Here is a 23,490-nt window from a genome sequence, read left to right on the forward strand (position 1 = left end):
TAAGTTCAGACAATTGAACATGCATTTAGAAATGTCTAAGTTTTAAAGTCCTAAGCCAAAATTTTGGGCCTATAATATGTACACGTTTAAGGTAGCTAGTAAACCATATTGAAATCTTACCCTAATTGTTCTTGTCGTTTCTCGATATCTTGAATATATGGACTTTCATTGGCTATTAGTTTTCTAGCTAATTCCTCGCACTGATTAAATCGTTCTGATCCAGCTTCTATTCTATGCTTAAAATCGTTAAACTTGGCTTGCAAGATTAACAGATGTTCATAATCCTGGCCATAGTCTTCAGAGGCAGCTGCTTGCTCCTGTTCCTTGATCCATTGTTCTAATTCTCTACTCTCTAAGAAGTATTCGTGGCGGTACATACTCTCCATCAAACGCTGTTGTCGTACTGTCGCCAATCTTTGCAATGCTCGCATTTGCTGCGCGATTGCTTGCTGCTTATTTGCTATTGCTTTACTATCAGGATGTTTTGCATTGATCATGGTACTGGCTGTGTTCCCCATTTCTGTTACTATACCATTGTAAGTATCCAATTCTAATTCGATTGCCTGAAATAATGAACAGTCTTACTTGCAATGCGAAATAAATTTTTTATTAATTAATACAACACTATAGTTTGCGACTAAGCTATTTTATACCTTATGCTTTGTCAACAGTTTTGTAGCTGCATCTCGATCTCTACCATAATCAGTGGAGCTAAGAACATCATTCTTTTCGTTTAACCAACTTTCCACTTCTCCTGCTTCAAAGAAGAACTCCTGTGCTTTTAATGATAGATCTAACGCTTTGCTTCGTTTGCCAGCTTTTTCTTGCAAATCTTTCCATGCATCATCTAGTGTATCGCATAGTTCTTGAATCTATACAGAAACAAATCTGTATGATTTCATTATCTTAAAGGTAGAAGAAATATTCAAAGTGCTTACAAAAATCTACAGTTAATAAAGTAAAAGTATATTAATATTTCTGAAATGTGTCCTGTAAGACAAGCACATGCATGCATTTTAAAACTTAAATTTTGTTTTACACTCATCGTCAGAATTAAAATATTCTTCGTCATTTGGAAGAATTTGCAACTTAACAATGCTTAAAGTACTTTAATATGCATTATTTTAATTAATTAAACATAAATTTGTATGAAACATCATGATATATAAACATCTCTTTTTTTAAAACGAAACAAAACTAATCATGCATCTGTGCTAACCGTACCTCTGTAGACCCAATAGTCTTGTAACAGTCTCAACTGTGCAAAGATATCAAGAAAAAAATATATATATATGTCACTGTTTTTCGGGAATTATATATTTCTAGTACGCGTACGAGATATATTATTACCTTCTTTTTTTCTGGATGGACCTGATCAATCAAAGTCTGTCCAGAAGCCAAAGTTTTATCTATCATAGGCTGGTGTCCAGCAATTTCTGCTTCAAGTTTCTTGTGCTTTTTATGTAATGTTTGGGCTTGGTGGAGATTTTGTCCAAGTGTTGTTGAAGATGCTTGAGGAAGATGATCTTTTATCCATTGTAATTCAGCATCCAGTTCAAAACCAAATTTGTGGAAACGCAAACTTTCTTCCAATGCCTCTCGCCTTCTTCTGGCTGGTTCTTTTAAGCTACGGAATCTATTAAACAATCAAATAATATGAACATTAGGAACTAGTACATACAATCGTGTTATATTTTGGTATTAACATTAATAAAGTATCACATACTTTCTTTGTGTTGCTTGGCTAGCTTTCAGTATGTTAGCAGCATCAAAATGTCCTTCATGAGCCATCTCTTCACCCATTGCTACAAGATCATCTACTTTTTGTTCCCACTGACACATATCACTTTCAAGCGTTTGATGCTTCTTCAATAACTCCTTGCAACTCCTGAGATCTACACCAACCTGCTTGCTTTGCAAACAGTTTTCTATTTCTTCCAATTTCAATCTAGCATCCTCCATCGTACGATTGTAGCCATGTTGACAAGCAGCCTGTCGCAATCTACGACCTTTTTCTAATGACAAAGCTACTAACCTATCCCACTGATCGTTTAACTCTTTTAGCGTTTCACCTACATCATCTGATCTATAATTTTCTTCAGATATTAAAGCTTTACCAGCTTTATTTACTGCTCTTAGTTGTCCTTCGTTCGCTCTTAACTCTCTTTCGAATGCTTCGTGTTTCTGAAGTTTCCGTTCAAGATTGTTTAGGTCGCGATAACTCTCATCAGAAGCAGTTTTCATTTTATCACCTAACCAATCCCTTAAGTCATCTACCTCAGCTGAGAATTGTTGATAATGTTCTGACGCTTTCAAAGCTGCTCGGCGCCGCTGTGCTGCGTCTTTAACTGCTCTTCGTCGCGCCAGCACTTGATTCCTTCTATCATTGATATAATCTTTTTCATAATGATTCTGGGCAATTAGTTTGTCTGCGGTATCACTAAACGCTTTTAGTCGATCATCCTGTGCGTGTAAAGTATTTTCAAATTTCTCATGTTGTTTCAATAAAGCTTCAACGTCGTCTAAAGATTCCCCTAAATCGGTAAACTCTAAGAATGCTTCGTGAGAGCTAGTGGTAGCTTCAATTTGATCAGCTTCGCGATTGAATTGTTGCAATTCTAGACATTGTTGAAGCCAAGCTTGTTTCGCCATCCAGTCTGACGTTACCGCCTGATATAAGCCACGTAGTTTGTCTAAACGTTCACTAACATCTAACAAAGCTGGATTTCTATGTAATAGTTGATTTCCAAGTTCCTCGACTTCTCGAAATCTGGGAAGACAAAAAAAAGTAGAAGTAGAAATATGGAAGTAGAAGTTTAGTCTTAGCTATATAAATAAAAATGATAAAAAGGCTTTAATACTTACTCGTCTTCCCTAGTCTTTATTTCTTCACCTAATTCCATATGCTGTTTTCTAAGCTGTTCAGCGGTAGCAATATCTCTAACTGGTTCCTCAACCTTCATCGTGTCTTGTATATCCGCGGCCCAATTGATTAAATTCTTTGAGCTGTTCATGAAAATCTGTTGACCCACCGCGTCCTCTAATCTAGACCTACGCTCCTTCGCCTTTGTTTGAACTTGATTCCATAATTCTTTAATCTCATTTTGTCTGGCATTCACATTATTGAGTTCATGAGGATAAGAATTCTTCACACTATTCGCTAATAAATTCACTTTCCTCACTTTCTCTTCTACCGGTGCCAATTCCCTTTCCAAATGCTGGTGACGTCTCTGCAAAGCTTGTACTGTTTTCAAATCAGGCCCCAATTCCGCAATGTCCAATTGAGTGATTTTCTCCAACATCCAGTCATGAGCCTCATCGCAAGTCCTGTTAAATAGCTCTACACTGGATGCTCCTTCAAGACTTTTCTCTTTTTGTGCCTTCAACCAATTCAAATGGTCCCACAGTTGATGAATATGCCTCTGCCTAGCTTTCACTTTATCCAGTTGACTGTGGCCCTGTCTAACGAATTCGTCTACAGCAGCATCTATAGCCTCAACGCGTTTCCCAGATGCCGAAAGATCAGTGAGGAATTTCTCATACTTCCTCTTTGCTGTTTCAACGTTGTCTCGAGAATCATCTGCTCGGAGCATTTTCTCCTTATCCTTGATCCATTTCTCAAAATCATCACATTCACGGTAGAAACCGTAAAGTCGTATAGCATCCTCTAACAATGCATGTCGTTTTACTGCCAACTCTTGAAGTTCATTGTACGTGTCATTGATCTTCTTTTGTCGCTTCTCAACACTATCACCATCACTGGTCGCCTTTCGTTTAATCGGTTTTACCGTAGACTTGATAGACTTCACTCTTCTCACCGGGATCAGTTGCTTCACCATCTTTGTCTTTTTCACCCTTTGCGTTATTCTAACCTTTTCTGGTCTTCTTACCTGAACTTGAATCACTTTTGGTTCAATTTCACGAACATAGTTAGCTGGGACGAAGCCATCAGTTCCATCTGCCTTCCTGACGCTCCACCAATCTGGGTTCGTCTTATTTAGAAGAAACATTACTTCTCCTTTTACCATATGCATACCCTGCCCACTGAATGGATACAGACTTTTCACCTGAGGCACCAGTCTATCCTCGAGAACAGTTCTAGGTTCAAGACGTTCTACAACTTCATCCACCCATTCATCCTGAGGAACCAACCTAATTTCTTTACTCCATTCCTCTTGTTCCAATTCCGCAACAGGTTCCGGGTCAGCTGACAACTCGAGGGTCGATATTCCTGATTTGATAAGCTTCTCAGCCTGCATGTTCAACGATTGTACATCACCCTTATAAGCATTTAATTCTCCTTCAAGATCTTTGTGTCTCTGTAGAAGAGCTTGAGCGCTAGGTTCATCGACACCATAGTCTTCAGAAGCCACAAGGGCCATTTTTTCGTTCATCCAAGAATCCGCTTCGTTTGCATCTGCGTAAAACTGAAAAGCTTCAGCCGCATCGTCTAACTGCTTCTTCCTCAAGGCTGCCAGCTCTTCTAAAACCTTCCAGTGTTCTTGTAAAGAATCGATACGATTCTGAATTTCTAAGGAGGATGGATGATTATCTGCGATCAGCTTCCTTCCAGCCTCACAGAGTTGATCAGATTTTGGTCTTCTTACCTTCATTTCATCTTGTAAAGCTTTATGTTTTTGTTGAAGGGAAATTACGGCACGCAAGTCTTTTGCTGATATTCCAGCCTTGCAGATCCTCTGCTTTTCTATGAGCCACGACTCCTCGTCCTCATGATCCTGAAGGAAATGAAAGAAATTCCTGGCATCTTCTAGGCGAGCTTTACGCTCTTTGCTGTATTCCACCAACTCATCATATGCGCGATTCAACATCTCCAGCTTTTGCTGCAAGAGAGGCACTTCTTTACTTTGAGGCTGCGCCAGATGCTGAGCTGCTTGCCTGCCAAGTCTCCTCTGGGTTTCTCCCAAAGCTGTGACTTGCAGTTCTTGCAAGCTATGCTTCTGTAGCAGGTCCTCAACTCCCAGTAAATGTGGCCCAACATCGGTACTCTGGAAGTTGAGTTGAAGTTCTTGAATGGAGGCTAAAGTCGTGTCGATCTCTCTCATTAGGCTCATAAGGGAACTCAAAGCAACCAAGTTGGATTTATGATGGTCTAGAAGAGCCAAAAGCTCCTTCCATCGTTGCAGTACTTCCTGTTCTCTGGTACGAACTCTCTCTAAACCATGATAATTTTCTCTTACGAGTTCTTCCGACATGTTCGTCAAATCGTGGAAACGTTCCTCGCGTGCTAAGATATCTGCACTAATGGCTTCATGTTTCTTCACCGTGGCGTCTACTTGAGCTAAATTGCTGCCGTATCTTGGATCCGTTAAAACTTGGATCATCTCCTTAAGGTATCCTTCCCTTAAGACACTTTTTCTTTCGAATTTGTAATTCAATTGCTCGAGTCTCTCCTGACGCAAGAGTTCAGTTCTAAGTGCTACTTCTCGACGATGTTCAGCTCGTTCTAATTCTACCCAGTTTCTTTCAATATCGTGTATCAACTGTCCTTCTTGAGGTGTAAATGCAGGCTGGTTCAAGGATTTCAATTGCGTGTTTATATGGAAATACAAAGCTTCTATCTCTGATCGTTCTTTATATTTTGGAGGCTTTTCCACTGTTCTGTATTGCTTGAAAGTCAATAACTCTCTTTGAATGCCCTCTAAAGAATTAGGGAAGTTTCGATTCTCCAAAACTTCTATCTTCATCTTGATCCATTCTAATAAGTCAGTAGTCAGTTTTTCATAGTGAATTTTCATCTTGTCAGCGTCCATCATTTGTCCAACGATATTCGCGATTCTTTTGCCACTTTTGATTTCGTTCTTCATCCTGGCGAATGTATGATAGTAGGAAGCAACGTAGGTAATGATCGACTTTTCGTCAGGACGTGCTGTGTCAACATCTTCCGCGTCCAATAATCTGGGAATTCCGAGTTCAGAGTTGGCCACATCGAAAGCATAATTGAGATTGTCGATGTGCTTGTTTTGTTGCAGTTCTGACCAATTAACCAAATCTGGTCTGTGAGCGTGGATAAGGGCATTAAAACCAAGTCCACTTCTCCAGGATCCCGTGAAGTCTTGAATGTTAACTCCAGGGTAACCGTTGGTCTTCCTCTGGCACCACAGCAGCAGGGCATCTTTGGCGGATTTCTTTTCACTACTGTCATTTTCTTCGTCTACATCTATTTCAATCTCTTGAATCTGGAACCTTAGGATGATCGTCCAGATCAAGCCTAATATCAGTCTCGGATTCCCATCAACGATGTCTTCTGCTCCAATACTTTCTAAGCGAACCTAAAACGAAAGAAAGAAAAATAGTTTTTAAAATGGACCAATATTACAACTTCGCAGTGAAATAGTGTTGTCAGATGACTAGTTCTCTGCTAATATTCTATTGGCTCTAGGTCTCTCCTTCGTGAGGGATTTATAAAAGCTTCGTTAAATATAACTTACACATTATTACGCTTTTCACTCTGAATTAAAAATACAAATTCTCATTAAATTCCACTGTAAATTACAAATACTAATTTAAATACCTATAGTAATCTAAAGACTCTATTGTCTCTTAACTAAATGGCTAATCTATTTAAGATGCGATATAACATTTTCAAGTGTAGTATTTTCCATTTACCATTTCTCATACTTCGATATCATTCGTGTAGAGTACTCAGTCCTATACTTCAGTTGTAAGTATTTACGAGGAATCATTCAAAAATTTTAACTACCGCCTTTTATGAAATTTTGCAGGTTGTAGAGAGACCCAAGATATTTGATATATATTTTTTCTATTGGCTGACATTCATGTGAAAGGAGTGAAAGCACTCCTAAAGCTGAAGGTGGGAAACATATTTGATTTAATATCTTAAAAATTGTGTTAAAATTGCATGAAAACTGTGGTAACAAGAAGTGAATTAATGTTTGAACCTTTTACTTTTCGATCCTTTGGGTTGATCTAAAATCCTCCCTTAAAAAGGGGGCTATCAAACTATAAAAATTTCTTCATATATCATACGAACTCCAGTCCAGAGGCAACAGTGTTCACAATTTTTTTTTTTTATTTATGTTCACAATTTTATTTTACATTATCGGAAAGTATGGTTATTTTTCTTTAACATAAGCGAAACCCTATTAAAAAGGCATTTTTGAATAATATAATTTTTACGGACGTAATCCCTTGATTTTTGATAAAGTTACTGCCATTCTTTCAAGGAAGAATTTTACCCCTTAGTCAGCGACTAAAATAAAATCAGCCAACGAGATCTAAACAAAATTACAGAATTAAAATTTTAATTCATTTCTTGATTTAATAGTTTTCGAGGAATTGTAACAAAGTTATGAGACTTTTAAGCTTGACAATTATTTTCCAGTAGCACTCAGGTAGTTCTAATTCAATGGTTAGGAACTTTAGAAACGTTATAAAGTATAACAAAATCAGTATGTTGGAGAACTGTACAATTTCAGAAACTATATTTTAAGATATGAATCGCAACGTATAGTTCTCTACATTTTATACGATTGGACTCCAAAGCTCAAGTGTATAAAATTCACTTTTTTCTGTGCGATTTAATGCACTTTGGCTCCAAAATCCAAATATAACTTTCAGTTTATTTGAAAATGACTAACAAGGATTATTTCGAAAATTAAAAAAGTTTGCAACTTTGCTCAAATGTAGCTCAAATGACTCTATTAACAAACATATTTGCTGCTTTGGCAAAAAATACGGTCTTAGGGGTGAAAACACGCTTGAAGAATTTAATTCAAAGTTTTATAGTGTTTTATGTTTTACAATATGACAACAAAAAATTTTCGAAAATAATTTTCAGAAAATATTTTCGTAAATAGTGTCACCTGGAGTATATTTGTATAAAATTTCACAGTGTTTTTAATTTTCAAGTTGCCGAACATTCCTTGTAAGTTTACACTTATACTGTATAGGGCTGATAAAGTTGGCAGACGGAAGAAATATGGATTTAATTGATTGTAGCGAAATAAGGTTGCTTATTCAAACACAATCATAGAGTCAGTTCAGATGAACTTTCATTATTTGGTAGAATCGGTCAAATTTATTAATCGGTACCTGTAGCGGCGATAAAGGTGGATTTAAATGTCGCCCCAACTTATTAACCATGTACAATGCTCTTTTTCAACTTCTGGATACAGTCGATCTACATTTTTCACACGAATTTCCAACAATGTGGCAAGTGAAAACTCTGCATCATGAGGAATGAGAGTAAACTGTAATTTTCAATGAACTATGCGTTGATTCATCTTACATTTCATTAAACTTTCTCATCCGCGCGGTGTAGGATCTCCCGGCAGTTGGATCAGGTGAATGTAACCGCATAATGCACTTGCAGAGTACATTATGAGAGGGGATCGGTGGTCTTCTGGTACAATGATATTCGCATTCCAACGTGTGCACGTGTGTGCACGCGGGTACAAGGGAATAAGTAAAAGCGTGGAATGCGCGGCTGAGTTATTGGGTATCGTTGCGTAAACAGTGGGTCTTAATAGGCATCTGTGTAGAGAGGTGGATGAATATCTTTGCTGTGATAAAATGGACGGGTACTGCCGTGTTGCGTCATTTGAAAAGTAAGAAGCGCGAGACGGCCTTGAGGGTAACACGTTATGATAATGTGGTTATTGGAAATGGGAAACCAGATGCGTTGTGTCAGGTCATGTAGTTATGTTTGTCACAATGGAAGGAAACAGAACATAATATTGGGATAGTGATAGTTTGATGAATTTTGTTAGAGCCTGCCTCATACTTCATTATTTCAAATGCAAATAAATGAATATGTAGGTATACTATTATTCGTTTTTTTATTAAGTACATCAGAATTTAAGCATAAAATTAAATAAAATTCGCGTTAGTATTCAGGTACGAAGATTAAGGCTACTGGAACATTTGCCTTACACGTGTTGGATGGCAAACTTATTAGTATTGATTCATAAAGGATCAACATGATAAGCGGCGTTTCGAAAATAAGTCCAAATAAGGATCCAAAATAAGTTGTTTGCGTTAAATATTCTTACTGTGTTGAATTCTTCTTTCTTTTTTACTGTTGTACCCATTAAAAATACATTACATAGTTACCAGTAAAATTGTAGTTCAATATTCACAAGTTTCTAACATATCGACTAAGTAAATCGTACTAGGTCATCAATCTAAAAGTGTTTGTTCAAAAAGGATAAATCTATTAATACAATGGTCCTTTTAATGTAATAGAATAATATCAATATTAGAACTAATGTCAGATTACTCAAAAATACTAATCACCCACCAGCATACAGGATGTCCTGAAACTGATGGTGCAAGCGGAAAGCCAGTGATTCTATATGAAAAAATAAGTCGAAAATATAAAATAAATTTCTTTGTTACTGTGTTTCGTTTTCAAAAAAATTGAGTTTGAATTATGATCGAGTACAAGTGTACAGAAGTACAGTTTTGAGTGCTTGACTGGTAAAGGGGGTAAGCGGAACACTGTCAGTCTGACCATTGGCTGTTTTTACAGTAAGCTCAAAGCATTCCCCTTTCATCGTTTACCCCTTAAATGCCTGAACCTGTACTTCGGTACACTTGTACTCGGTTAAAATTCAGTCCATTTTCTCGAAAATAAAATATGATATCAAAAAACCATTATTCTATATTTTCGTTTTATTTTTTATGTAGAATCAGCCCATCCCCACTTGTACCACCAGTTCTGGTATATCCTATATAATAGTAGTAGATATTACAATTATGAAAGAAAAGAAAGTAGAGAAAAGGACTGATTTGAGAGACATATATATTAATTTTTTTTGTGACAAATTTAGAATTATTTTGTATCTATACAGGGTAATTCGACGATAACTGTTAGACATTTTAAGGGTTGATTCTACAAAATTGCGTTTTAGGCTTTGTTTCCTAGTTAATTGCTGAGAAAATGCTTAAAAGAGGCGTGAAATGTATCTGATTGGGATTTATTCTACTGCCTTCGCTGTGTTTGACTTGACTAATGCACGTCAGCAGTACAATAAGTCTCATACCAAACACATTTCACGCGAATTTTAGACGGTTTTGAGACAATTAATAATAAGAACACATTCTAGTAGTCAGAAGTGAAACCTGATACCAAGATGAAATCTATACCATCAAAATCTTAATATATTTAATATGAATATTTTATTGAAAATGATTTTAATTTATAGAACAAGGATTAAAGATGTTCGAGTATTTGTTCTTTCTTCCTAGAAAAAAATAAAAATTGATAATTTGTTATCAATGCTTCAATTGTAACGTTTAAGCATTTATTTTTTATTAATTTTTACAGTAGTAGAAAATTTAAAGAAATGTTTGTGGGTCAACGAACATGTTCCTGGTCTTAACTACTTTACTATACTCAATCGTATTGCGTGCCTGAAGCGCGGCGTTCTCGCGACTTCTGGAATGCTGTCCGATCACTTGTGCCGATCAAGGCCGCCACGAAATGAAAATTATTGTTCCCTTGAGGACATCCGACATCTTGTGGAATGTAAAAGAAACATCATCAACGGTCGGTAAACGTGAACGCATTCAACAAAGGGAATTGACCTACAAACGGCGAAAGATCATATATGAAATAAAATTAATCAGAATTATTCAGTGACAGAAATATGATCCCAAAAGTATTGAATGTATAGGTTGTTACAAATTCAATTACGTCTGTAATTGAATATAACATTAATGTTGATAAATTAGAAATTTGTTTTTGGGTCGGTCGGTAATTTACCTACACCATGTAATTTTGTTTCCATGTTTAAATAACGGAAAATTCAAATTTTTATTAAGAGATGTCATAAAATTCTAATAAATAGAATATAATAATAGAATTCTATAAAATTCTAGTTAACGCGAAATAAAATATTTTATGAACAGAGACGTAAATATTCCAAAGTAGAAGATCAAATTGATGAAAGTCGAATTCCTTCACTGTTTGTGGATGCAAATTTCTTATGATAAATTTACACTTTATATACATCCTCGTTAAAGGAACATAAGCCTGGTTTAAAACTGAGTTTTTTCAAAGAATCAATGTGCACCATTTAATAGGTTCAATAACACCATGGATAATCGTTTCGCTTAAGGAGTCGTGGAAAACGATGTACATAAACCACGCATCGAAATCAATGTTCCCATCCGTAACCTGATGATTAGTTCACGATGAGTAAACAAACGTTCTTATCACGCATATTACGCGATGGCAAATATGTTCTTCCTGTTACGCATAATTTGTAGCCGTTGTACACGTTGTACGTGTAACAGCGGCAATCTACGGGAGCACATCGGAGGTGATCACTCGATAATAACAGATCTTCGATCTGCATAATGGGCTATGAACCAGGGCGTTAGCTGGACGATCGTCCCATTCATCATTTTTACTCCCTAATGTATCATTAAAACACGAAGAGCAACTGTCGTTAACATTTATCCTCGAGAGGATTAATGGAAGAATAACAGAGTGACGTGCTACGATTCTATCATGTAAACTGTCAATAACCTATCTTGATAAACACAAACAGGTACGACTCTATAAAATGAATTACTAACTTGTTCCTGATCGGCGATACTTTATATTTAAACGATCTGTAGTTATTCATTTCTCAAAAATCGCACTCATATACATAGTTAGTAAACTAACAACCCTTCCTAAAGTACAGTCAAGATTAAGGCTACTAAACTGAACTTATTCATACGTGATAACTCATTTAAAGACTGTTCTCATTTTGTTTTCTAGATTGTCTTCAGTGCTTATTCTATTTTAATGATTTCTAATTATTCATTCTTCAAAGAATCATGCTCATAATTTAGTAAAGTACCAGACCTAAATACCTAAAACTACATTTAAGACTAAATGTCTTAAACTGAATTTCCTTCAATAGAGCGATTCCACTTCAAGACTTTCCTACGCCTGTGTTCTAATTCTTCCTCAAACTTCTACTTAAGTGATCTTCAGTTGATTATTCTTCCAAAAGTCCAATTTATATGCATACTAACAGTAAGTAGGCTAACAGACGTACTTGAAACTAAATTTAAGACCAAGGGTCCTTAACTGAAGTCACTCCAATACGAGAACCTGTTTAGATATTTCTTCAAGTTTGCATTCTAGGTGCTTCAATCTTCTATTTAAATAATTTTTAGTTAATTATATCTCAAAAAATCTCTGTGTACTCATGTGCACACTAAACAGATTAACAAACTTAGCCACGTAGCATTACACTTAAGACTAAGGACTCTAAAGTGAACCTACTACTATACGAAAATCCACTTGAAGTCTTTTTCAGGTCTGTTAGAATAGTTTTCTAAACGCAAAAGCAACTCTTGGAAGCAATAATACTTCTATTATGAATCAGTATACTACAAACTATTAGAGTCATAAGCTTCATAAGTCCGCCAAAAAAGTCAACCAAAGGAAGTACTTAAGTTATTTAGGTAGAGTAGTCAGTCCATTATTTTTATGACCACAAGTCTCTACTGGACTAATTTTGAGCCAGTGTACACACGAAAACAATCCGTTAGCCTGTAAAGAGATCAACCTTCGAATTTTCATCCAGCCGAACTGCATACGTTCACGTTATAAGCCGGGTATCAGCGGCATATGAATAATGAATGAGCCACGGACTGCATAGTAAGACGAGAATACGGTACTGTTACATCGACTGAAAGGTGGGGTACAGTTAAAACTCGTGCAACCAGACGGCCAGCCAATAAGTGGCATAAAGGCAACGGCGTTAAATAACCGGTACTCGTTCCCCGCCAATTGCTTTTTGTTGTAGACCACGGCACATCAGCTCGAGTGGCTCTGAGTGAACATCGCGGAGTGTCCTTTTTTCTTCGTGATCAAATTAACGAGAACGACGTTTGATGGACGTTCTTGGTGACGAGGGATTCAATTATATTAAGGGTTCTCTAAGGAGATATTTGTAGTATCCTTGAATAAGTAGCCTGAGCATTCAGGGGTGGTCTCAAGTGAATGTTCTCAGGGCATGATGACATTGGATGACTGTAGTTATAAGACTGAACAGCATAAGTTATTTATTTTTTGGGAATTTAATTTTTTCTATAATCTACTTGCGTGTTATTGTTTTATCAGTCGATTACGTTGACTTTACAAAATTTTACTGAGATACTGTTTTTAAATTTATAGACATGTATATTATTTTATCTCATAGTAAGAGCTTAGTCACACAACCGTTAATATAACGAACATTCGGCGTCCATCGTATATCTTTGTCTACCTAGTTGAAAGTAACAAAGACACAACTACAATCATCCGTCAAATTCGATATCCGTCAACGTTCGTGTGACCTAGCTCTAATAGAACTTACGTTTCGTCAGATCAATTTATCCTAATGTTTAGTCATATCTAATAGAAAGGTGTTTACAAAAACGTCACCAAAATATACACAGAAAAAATGGTCATATAAATCTTGCAAAAATTTCTTAAAGAGATTTAAGCAAGGTAGACTTTTGTAAGATCTGTTGATTACAGTAAGGTAGCTTTGTTAAATCTACAAAGTCGACTCTTACTGATTCTATTAAACTTAGACCTGTTTGAATACTATTGTAAATTCTACAAGAAACTTCAATAACTTTAGCTTAACATTTTGTCTAAGTATTGTATAAAATTTAATTATACAGAAATTATGTTATATAGAATATTATACGTTTATAGACATTTCTCAATAATGTTTCTAACAATGATGTAGTCTTAGCAGGGTACTCTTAGCATACATGGGAGTAACCTTAGAAGAACATTCTTAGGGCATGAGAGAATAATGTTAAAGCAGCATTTTCAAGGCAATGAAGGAGTAGTTCCAACGGGACTGTTAGTGCCCGTACTACTTGTCATAATCTACACCCGCAAAATAAAATCTCGCATAATAAACTAAAAGCCAAACAAGTCAACCAAGTCAACCAATTAATACATCCAAGAATCTTCCAACAACTTCACGCGTCATTTTCTCGTTAAACAGGTTGTTCCATGTATCCTGACGTAAGTGAGCCGATGTCCTTAAAGATATCGTTCCGTAATATCTAGGCGGATCATCCATTCAGTCATTTCTCTTAATTGCGTGCACCGTTATCGTTGCATTGATGGCCGATCTAGTCACGGGAGGACTTGAACGCAGACCATCTGGGGCGCAACGCATCTTGTTTAACTACATGCATAAATATATATTTCCAAGGAACTGAACACTTAGTGCTTATAGGATACACCATGGACTACTGACTCGGGCTAATGGAAACGTTCACGGAAATTAATTCCATCGGGGTTGCAATGACGCCAGGGTCTGTGGTCCGCGAAGCCAATGGAATGGGAATAGCATTCTTAATGCATTTAGCGTGGAATGCGACTCCTACGTCCAACATTCACTGGATCGACCGACACTGCGAGCCACAGTCACCCGCCAGCGTTTATTTCTTCCAGCATTAACGGCTGCAAATACAATGTAGTTCTTCACATACGAAAACGAATGACTCAACTGAATACAATATTGCTTCATTATGAGCTCGCTGCTATATTCACTATATTTTGAAATTACTTAGACCACATGTCTCTACCTATAAATTCGTCAGTGAGTGAGCTGTGAATTTATAACAAGGAAACAATTTATATGATCGTTTACCTAATAGTTTGCAGCTGCATGGTTGTTCTTAGGAGCTGAACTGCTTAGAGGTAACTAGACAATACTATTGTGGTCCTAAACATTACTACTGAATGAGCATTCATAGCATTTCTATTGATTTTCTTATTGTCAACATATGGCTTTGTGTTGTTTTCAGACGTATTAGAATGGTTGGAAACTCGCAATATTGAATACAGAATTTTACTTTTACAGGTAATGTTAATTGAAATCGTTACAAAAATTACGGGACAACGAATAAATACAAGTGTTGTTAAGAATCTTTGCCTATATTTTTGCGGGCGCACATATGTATATGATAGGTTTTTGGTGGGGTGATGAAAACTTTAGCCCTTAGCTTAATTACAAGCTGAAAATACGAATTTGGACCCTAATTTGGAAAGTTTTCGCAAACAGCGACGTAATTCGTTTTAGATGGACAACACTTATCATATCATCTTTATAAATTAGAACTAATGGGCTAGTTACCCAACATAATAAATAGAAACTTGCACTAGTTCTATATAATAATGAATGTTTTACTTTAAACATGAATAACAATATAATGAGTCACTGTTTACTTTTTAGCAGAAATAAAGGCGAGATTCATGAATAAAATTCATACGCATACACTTCACTGTATATCTATGTAATATAGATTGAAGAAAGACAGCCAAGTGGTTCAAGGCAGTAAAAATATTTGTAAAGTATATTGCAAAGAACCTGTGAATGAAAGAACATGTCAGTCAAGGATATTTTACTTGAAGATTAACAGCAATCCAGACAGCCTTCGATTTCGAAGTTATATCGAGAGCGAGTCATTGGCTGTGATTCAGTCAAATGGGCATCACAAAGAAGAAATTGCAATAACAGTATACATTCATCGAACAGTCATTTTAAGAAAAAAGACTTCATGTAAAATTCAAAATCAGATGGCTTAATGTAATGCACAGAAAAGCTGTGTTATTCCATCATGACGACGCTAGGCCACATACGGCAATGATTACTCAGCAAGCAATTAGGGAGTTTGGGTGGGAGATGCTGTCATACTTCTCATATTCGCCTGACATCGTCTCAATAAATTTTCATTTATTTAGGTCGTTACAGAATTTTTTGAAGGGCCGAACGTTTATGAACGAGCAGCAGTTCAAATAAGGCATTGTTAACTTTATAAGCTCTAACGATCAAGAACTTTTCAGAAAAAATATTAATCAGTTAAGGAAACGATGACAAAATGTCGTAGGATTAAGTGGAGAATATATTATCACTGCACGTAAATACAAAGAAAAAAATTAAAAAACAGTCATTACATATTTATTCTATAACACAAACAGAATATGTTTGCACTCACTCAATAATTTAAACTTAAGCAACCTCAGTACTACTGCAGCTTAGACCTGTGTTCTTCTCGGGTTCAGAAATATCAAGACACTTCAAAATTTTTTCTTTTGATACTCTATACTCTATACCATCATCCATAAGTATTTAGACACTTTGTGGAATCTAATTAAAATGTTAATAACTCTATTTTAATATAGGTACCTAGATGTATATTATGTAGATCAAGTACTAGCCAAAAGTATTCGGACACTTGACAATGTGAAGTAACAATATTTAACTATAATTTAAGCTTGTAAATTTACTTTTGTTGGATCATCGTATACAATAACAGCACTTATAAATTCTATGTGTATTTAAATTATATTCTATCAAAAGTTAACAAATGTTTACATATTTTTGTCAAACAGAGTAAGTCTCTAAATAGATTTCTATCAATGAATGTTATTGATGGAAGAACAACAAGGAAAGAACAAACATGAGTTACATATTAAAAATCTTACCATCGAGTGAACAACTAACAATGAAACTAAAATGATGTAACAGCCATCAAGATATGAAATTTGAATCAGCTTCTAGCAATCGTTCCAATGCTAGTAGATACCAGTGCACGTGTAGAGAACTATAAAAGTCCCAAAATAAGAATGGCGAAAGGAGTCTGCCTCATGGAGCCTAACCGCGGATCTCCAGGGACATAGTCGTCCGGCCGAAGCGGCACACTTAACGGTAAAGTGGATAAGGCAAAACTCTCAGAAACTGGCGGCTCATACGATTCCTTAAGCGATGACGAAACACGGGGAATCTTGGCGGCGCGTTCTCCCGCCTGTGCACGGTGCACGGTCACGATCAGAAATGTCCTTTTGGAGTTGTCATTCGCGTGCCTGCGATCCACATTCCGCAGTTCTGCCAAGAATGCGCGTTCCTAGTTGTAAACGATGCTATAGGAAAACCGCTACACGGCCTGAGCCGAGGAGACAGCAAACGGAGAGAGGAGGAAGCCAAGGGGAGTCTGTGGATGAAAATTGCCTGCAGTTTGCTGATCGCGAATCTTTTGAGAGATCCTCATCGCTCGATCGTGGCCGTTTCCACCTCGATCGTGCTAATTTATGAGTAACGCTTTCGATCAGAAGATCGGACGAAAAACATGGCAACGGTACGTGAGCGAATTAATCACGAAGAAATACGGTAGTCTCGTTAATAAAGGCATCGCGATACTCTCGTGAAATACGTTATAACGAGATGAGAATGTTTCTTTTATCAATTTGAACAGCGTGACCGTCGTAAACGCGTGGATATAAACCGAGGCTACGCGTACGTGACTCCGTATCACGGCATCGAAATGTCAATAAAGAAATTTTATTGCGTGCGTCGCTTACGATACGAGAAATTCGAGTGTCACGAAAGTTAGCGAGCTACTAACTGTGAAATTTATCTTGAAGGGCATAATTAACTTGTGTCGACTTATTTCTTCATGTTTATGCTGTTGGAGGTATAAGTGGCATGTTCCGAGAACTTTGTGAGTTGTGAACCTGTATTATGTGACAGATTGTTTGCCTAATTTTATTAGTATTGAATTGCAGGCGATGTAATAATCAACAACCTCGGCGTTAATTAAATATATTTTTCAGTTCGACATTAATTTTATTAATGTAAATGGGATACCATTAAACTCTTGGGCGGGGGGCAACCGTTCGAAAGTTTCAGAAAAATAAATTTTTTTTCTCATATATTTATATGGATTGATATTTGAAGAATATTTAAGAAGAATTAGCGGGATTATAGAGTTCTGAAAACGCGTTTTCCAACTTCATCGATTAATCAACTTCAAGCTTTGCATTGTAGATCCATCATAAGATTTCGCATCTAGAGACAAAGTTTTCTTCTATGTGACTCCTCATTTTTTAGTTAGAAAGAGAAAAATTTTTCTTTTAAAATAATCGAAACTATTTTTCCTTTATCACGTTATTATCTCTTTTTTTTTAGAATTTTAAACATCCCTTTAGGTTCTAGACAGTTATTAATATGCTTTACCCTTGGACTTCCATGCGGGGTCAATATTGACCCGGAGGTTACGGGCCTCCGCGGAATCATTAGTAGTCTGATAATTAATATAGCACGATTTCATTTTTCCATTTCCAATATGATGTACAAAGGTTTTCAGGGCAACCATTTAGAAAACGGAATATTAGGAAAACCTGTATAACTTCTGAAAATATAATGTTTTAAGCCAAAACTTCTTCAAAGCAGTTTATATTTTTTCAAATAGTTAAAACGAAGTAATAAGGAAAAAAATATATCAAGCCATTGAGCTATAATAACATGAAGAACGTGCATGTATTGATCAAATCTCTCAGATTTTTATCCTCTGCTTCTAAAACACAATTAGAAGTAAATGTATAAATCTTTCCTGTTATTCGTAAAATATCAAATGTAGGTATTCTGTCAAGTGTAAGTCCTACAAGTCTTATAATCAATTTTAATACACTTTTAGCATATTTTCCTATGTATATTCCTAAAAAAAATTCCTATGTATGGAAATGCACCAACATATGTATGAATTTCCCATATACGTACAATTCGTAAATAAAGAAGATTGATGATAAGCGAATTTTCTCGAACAAGTCCATCTTTTCCCGTTTTCAAAAGTTTTGGTATATTCTTTAAGTTCTATATCTCAACATTTAATCATTTAGAAAATATAAATAATTACATATTCTGATGATTATCACATATTACACGTGAATACTGCTCAATGAAATGGCTGTGGAGTAGGGATTAAGCCAGTGGCCGATGTGCTGAAGGTCGAGGATTCGAACCCCGACGCCGCGCCGCGGCGTTCACTGGAATGTTTTTTCACTTAATTTCATTTATGGTGACGGAAATGACGCGCATACTACTGAATAGTAGCTATCGTACATGTATTGAAAGGACACGTAAACTCGACACAAAAACACACACTAAGGCTTGATTACGGCAATCATATTTTTTACGTTTAACTTCTTCCGTGAAAGTAATTCGATTTGCGCTGTAGGATAGTTCCCATACTGAAGTCAATTTTGTTGTATACGATGCTGTGCACCCTTCAATGGTATATATATCATGTTCGTTATGTGTTTGACACTGATTGAAGAAAAGAAATTTCCGGTGGGTGATGATCCGAACCAGCGAGGTCTGCAACAACACGTCAGTTGTTTGCTTGGTCTCCTACGCCATAATCGCTTCACTGAGAAAGTTTTACACTAACAATATACAAGATTCTCTTTTGATCAATTCGTCATTGAAGCCTTTATTTCTAGGAATTATTATTCTACTTCGTTTTTAACTCTTCCTTTTGATAAGGTAACAGTGCGTTGCTAATGCTTGAACTGATATATACGCAATATGTAGGGGCCATTTGTTTTTTGTAAAATTATTGTTAGGTAGTAAATTGCAAGCTTCGAGGCAGTAGCTATTAATCATATGTATAGAAACAATCCTTCATCAACAATCTGTTTTTATTAACACTATTAGCAATTTGAGTCGTTTATGTTCACCAAAGGTTCTTTTTATATTCTAGGCTTTTAAAAAATCTACAAATATTCTGGGTTACTTTTCGATATCTGTAGAATATTGTATAGTAGTTTTCATTCGTAAATGTCACTTTACTTTTCATAGAGAACTTCAAGGTCTGTGCGTTAAAATATCCAGATTGCGGAGGGTTAAGAAACTTAATTGTTTATATTTCTAAGATTACGAGGTGCCTGCAGCAGGTTACAGAAGTCTACACATACAGATATTATTACTATTCTGCAGAAATATTTAGAAACCAAAGGAACACAAATTGCATACTTCCCCCTCACTGTTCAACTTATTTAGATATCAGCAAATGAATCAGATGCTTAGTAAAATGGAAGAAAATATACATACGGAATTTGTTTTTATTAGATATTTATGGCTTATACTAGTTGATAAAAGTTGCTTTTAGAGTAAAACTTAAATTGTCACAGTTTGAACTTGGTCACTATATTTATTGCGGTATTGAAAATCACTCAAAAGTTTTTACTTTTAGTGATTTTATGAGTTTTTGTATATAGTCATTATATAGTCACATTATATAGTCTTTCTGCAAAGCACAGAATATAGTATATGAACATTTCATAAAGTAGATACTGTAGACGATGAAAAACATTAAAAAATACTATACTCAGGAATAGATAGTCAGAAATTGAATCATTTTCCTCGATGAATTCCGTTTATGAAAAAATCCTGTAAATCACGATGTAAAATCGTGTACCCATAGTGTAAAACATTAAAGAATGCAAAAATTTTTAAATATATTTTAAGTAGAGAACAGAAACATTAAAATCTGAAGACTCTTGCGGCGCCCAAAAAATTGTTCTCACAGAAACTAACTTTTCTACGCTTAATCTAAGAAACAAAAAACGACTCTTCGCTACTAGAAAATAACCACACGCTTTAATTTTCATCGTTCCACCCTAGAACCTAGAACAATTAACGATTCACGACTTCGTAAAAGACTGACTCTTTTAATAATCTTCAAGAATTTATGCCTTTTTCTTCCACACTCGTAGCGTTCCAGTTAAAACAACGTCCGAGAATTCTTAGGAATATAACAATGAAACGTTTCGATAAGGCATACCGTGTACGATTATAGAGTGTAAGGTTGATCGAGAAGTCTTCCACAACAACTGAAGTGTACATAACGATGGGATGAATAAATCAGCTATCATACTCGAACGAGCTGAAGAATGCTGTTCCAGTCTTTAACCAAGAATCTAACCGTGTTTTATTCCTCATCCGTAGCAACATTAGTCGTGATAATCATGGGACTGAGAAAGACGATCGTAAACTCGGAAATGATTTATCTTTGCAAACAGTTAAACTATTCTAAAGAATTTTGCACTTTATATGCTTCTAAATTTCCGCTTGAATCCGTTAAGAATGGACCATTACTGCCATCGGACATAAACTGCACTGAGGCAACGTAGAGCACGTGTTGCGAGTTGCAACATCTTGCAAGAAAGCTGTGTCTGCGGGAGTAACGGGTTTCCGTGTTACGGCATCGATCTAGCCGGCAAAAACGAGAATTTATTTATATTTTTCACCCATACGATGCCAAGACCCGGAGACTCGAAGGATTGAACAAAAAGTTTCGGTGAAAGTGCATGCTGGAACGTGTGACTTGCATTTCTTAGCAATTATCGTGAAAGGAGTCTGAGGGCGAGGAATTGGAGCAGCTATACTGTAAAATGAAGCTTTAGGTTATTGATAACCTTCGAGTCGTTATCATGGCAAGACGATTCGAAAATTCGTTCAGCAAAGCAATGAGGATCAGTATAAGCTCCTTATCAATCCACAAATTAATGTCGTGATGTGACTGTGAATGTACCAGATAAGATGATCGCGTAAACATCAGAGCAGAGTGTCTCAGTTCTTATTTTTCATTGATATTTTTAACAATGAACACACTCACATTTCTAAAAATGTGATTAAAGAAATGATTAATAATTCATTTTTTATAACTTATACTAATAATAATTGGGTTTCTTTCTCTGGTATCAAAACATATGCAACTAAACTAAATGCAGTTCAAGTAAAAACTTATTGTAAATATTTCATTAAAATTTGTTTTTCTTAAATAAATATGTATATTACTATAAACTGTTAGGAAATATCTGATGGTATGTAACTGATTACATAAGAAGTATAGAATTTATTAAATTATTAATTATTTCATAAGACTATGTTTTTAAGAAAGCAATGCAGAGTGCTAAAGTATTTAAAGAAAATCAATTGATTATGTCAATGTAAGTAGGGTCTCAGAACTGTCTCCCTCCTGCTTCGTGATTTTCCTTGTCCCTTACTTTTATATGAACAATCCATAGTAATATTGAAGAGGACCGATAAATATTCGCTTTTAAGTTAGCTTCAATTTTATATATGGTGACCTTATATGCATTTCCCAGATTTCTCTTTTTAGCACCGGTCAGAGAAAGCAGTACAGAGCGTTTAAAAAATGAAGGTATCAACTTATGTCTGAGAATTCTAGGCGCAAACTTGTTCATAATTGATGTTTAGGCTCTCTGGATACTGATTACTTAACAGCTGTAGAGAAATTAAAGGTAGAAATTAAAAATTTAAATTAAAATTTCAAAATTAAAGGAAGAAATTTATAGCATTACACAGTTTTTAGAAAAGATTTGTTCAACATTGTAGAGTTTTTCAAAGTTAATATTGCATAGAAGAAATTTGATATTCTTACTACAAATAAATAACAATGAAGTAATATTACCACGCAGGATATTTCTTGGTCAATTATAAAAGATATTTTAAAATTTTTGATTACTAAATTTAAACGTATATTCAACATGAATAAACCATATTGCAACAATAGTAAAGAATCACAGCCTGTTATGCTCCTCTTTTACTCATCAATGTAATTAATTACTTAGAAGACACAAAATTATTCGGCAAATTATATAGCTGATAACATAATAAAGACAATGGCCCCTCCAATTTTTAAACATCCTGTAGAAATGACACTTCTTCTCCCTGTTCTATCCTTTTCCTTCGAAGATCTCCTCGATTTTACGATTCCTTTAGCATCGCCAGAGGAGTTCTCTCGTTAGAAATCGCAAAACTGCTAGCCGCAAAGCATTCAACGAGCCATCAACAACGCGAAACGATTGTAAAACCAAAGGACGCGGCCCCAACCTCCTTCTAACGGAGACCGATATCCATTTCATCGTCAAGCTTCTTTTGCTTATCACCGTAGATGTTCTTCGACGTGCATTGTTTACCACCATGCTCTATTTTATTGCCGTTTGAGGAAATTTATGACTGGACATAAAAATTTCCTTAGCAGCTGCATTGCAAAAATGTATGTCACGCCTCGGAAATCATTTTCTGCTGTTCTTGGAGAGATAATCCTAGTCTGCCATCTTTGGGTTGCGTGGCAGGAAAACACTTTCCCGCTGTAAACTTTTTTCTTAGAATTACTGTTTCATTTTCTTCTACAATTAACCTTACTTCTGAGTAAGCAACGACTTGTCGTCAGAATATTAATTCAACTCAAGAGTGTAAATGTCCTAGTAGTCAACTATGTCCCGGTGCCTTAACACTAATGCTAATTTTATGTAATTTTTCGCTTGAATTCAAGTGTAACTAATAAAAAACAAAAAATAGTGCCATAAAATAGCTTATTTAGCTACTGGAATGCAATTCAAGTGTCGGGATATGCATTTTTAGGTTGCTCAGTTACTGGGACATTTGATACCTTAAGCGCCTGGGTATAGGAACATTTACCTTATTTATTACCGAAAGAAATTCTCGATTAACAGGATCATAATTATTAGCAGCCTCTTTTATTCTTTTATTATACAGCTATTCACTGTAATTGTAATAACGGTACATCATAATATTGGTTGAGATGCAAACTGTATTTTAGTAGTAGTTTACCGAAAATAATGAAATCGTTTATTAAAAAGGTACTTCAGATTTAAATCTCGTT

General features: G+C 35.7%; 1 protein-coding gene across 1 annotated transcript in view; it reads right to left on the reverse strand.

The window, feature by feature from the left end:
• The window catches only part of Kst (spectrin beta chain, non-erythrocytic 5 kst), a 52,963-nt gene that overhangs the window by 9,607 nt on the left and 19,866 nt on the right, over positions 1-23,490 (reverse strand). The window contains exons 4-8 of the mRNA XM_076393689.1: positions 2,866-6,290; positions 1,727-2,770; positions 1,351-1,636; positions 654-872; positions 121-563 (exon numbers count right to left, since the gene is read on the reverse strand). Of these exons, the coding sequence (XP_076249804.1) occupies positions 121-563; positions 654-872; positions 1,351-1,636; positions 1,727-2,770; positions 2,866-6,290 (5,417 nt within the window). The remainder of the gene's footprint in view (positions 1-120; positions 564-653; positions 873-1,350; positions 1,637-1,726; positions 2,771-2,865; positions 6,291-23,490) is intronic.

Source organism: Calliopsis andreniformis, chromosome 3 (assembly GCF_051401765.1).
Source record: "Calliopsis andreniformis isolate RMS-2024a chromosome 3, iyCalAndr_principal, whole genome shotgun sequence".
Taxonomy (NCBI): Eukaryota; Metazoa; Arthropoda; class Insecta; order Hymenoptera; family Andrenidae; genus Calliopsis; species Calliopsis andreniformis.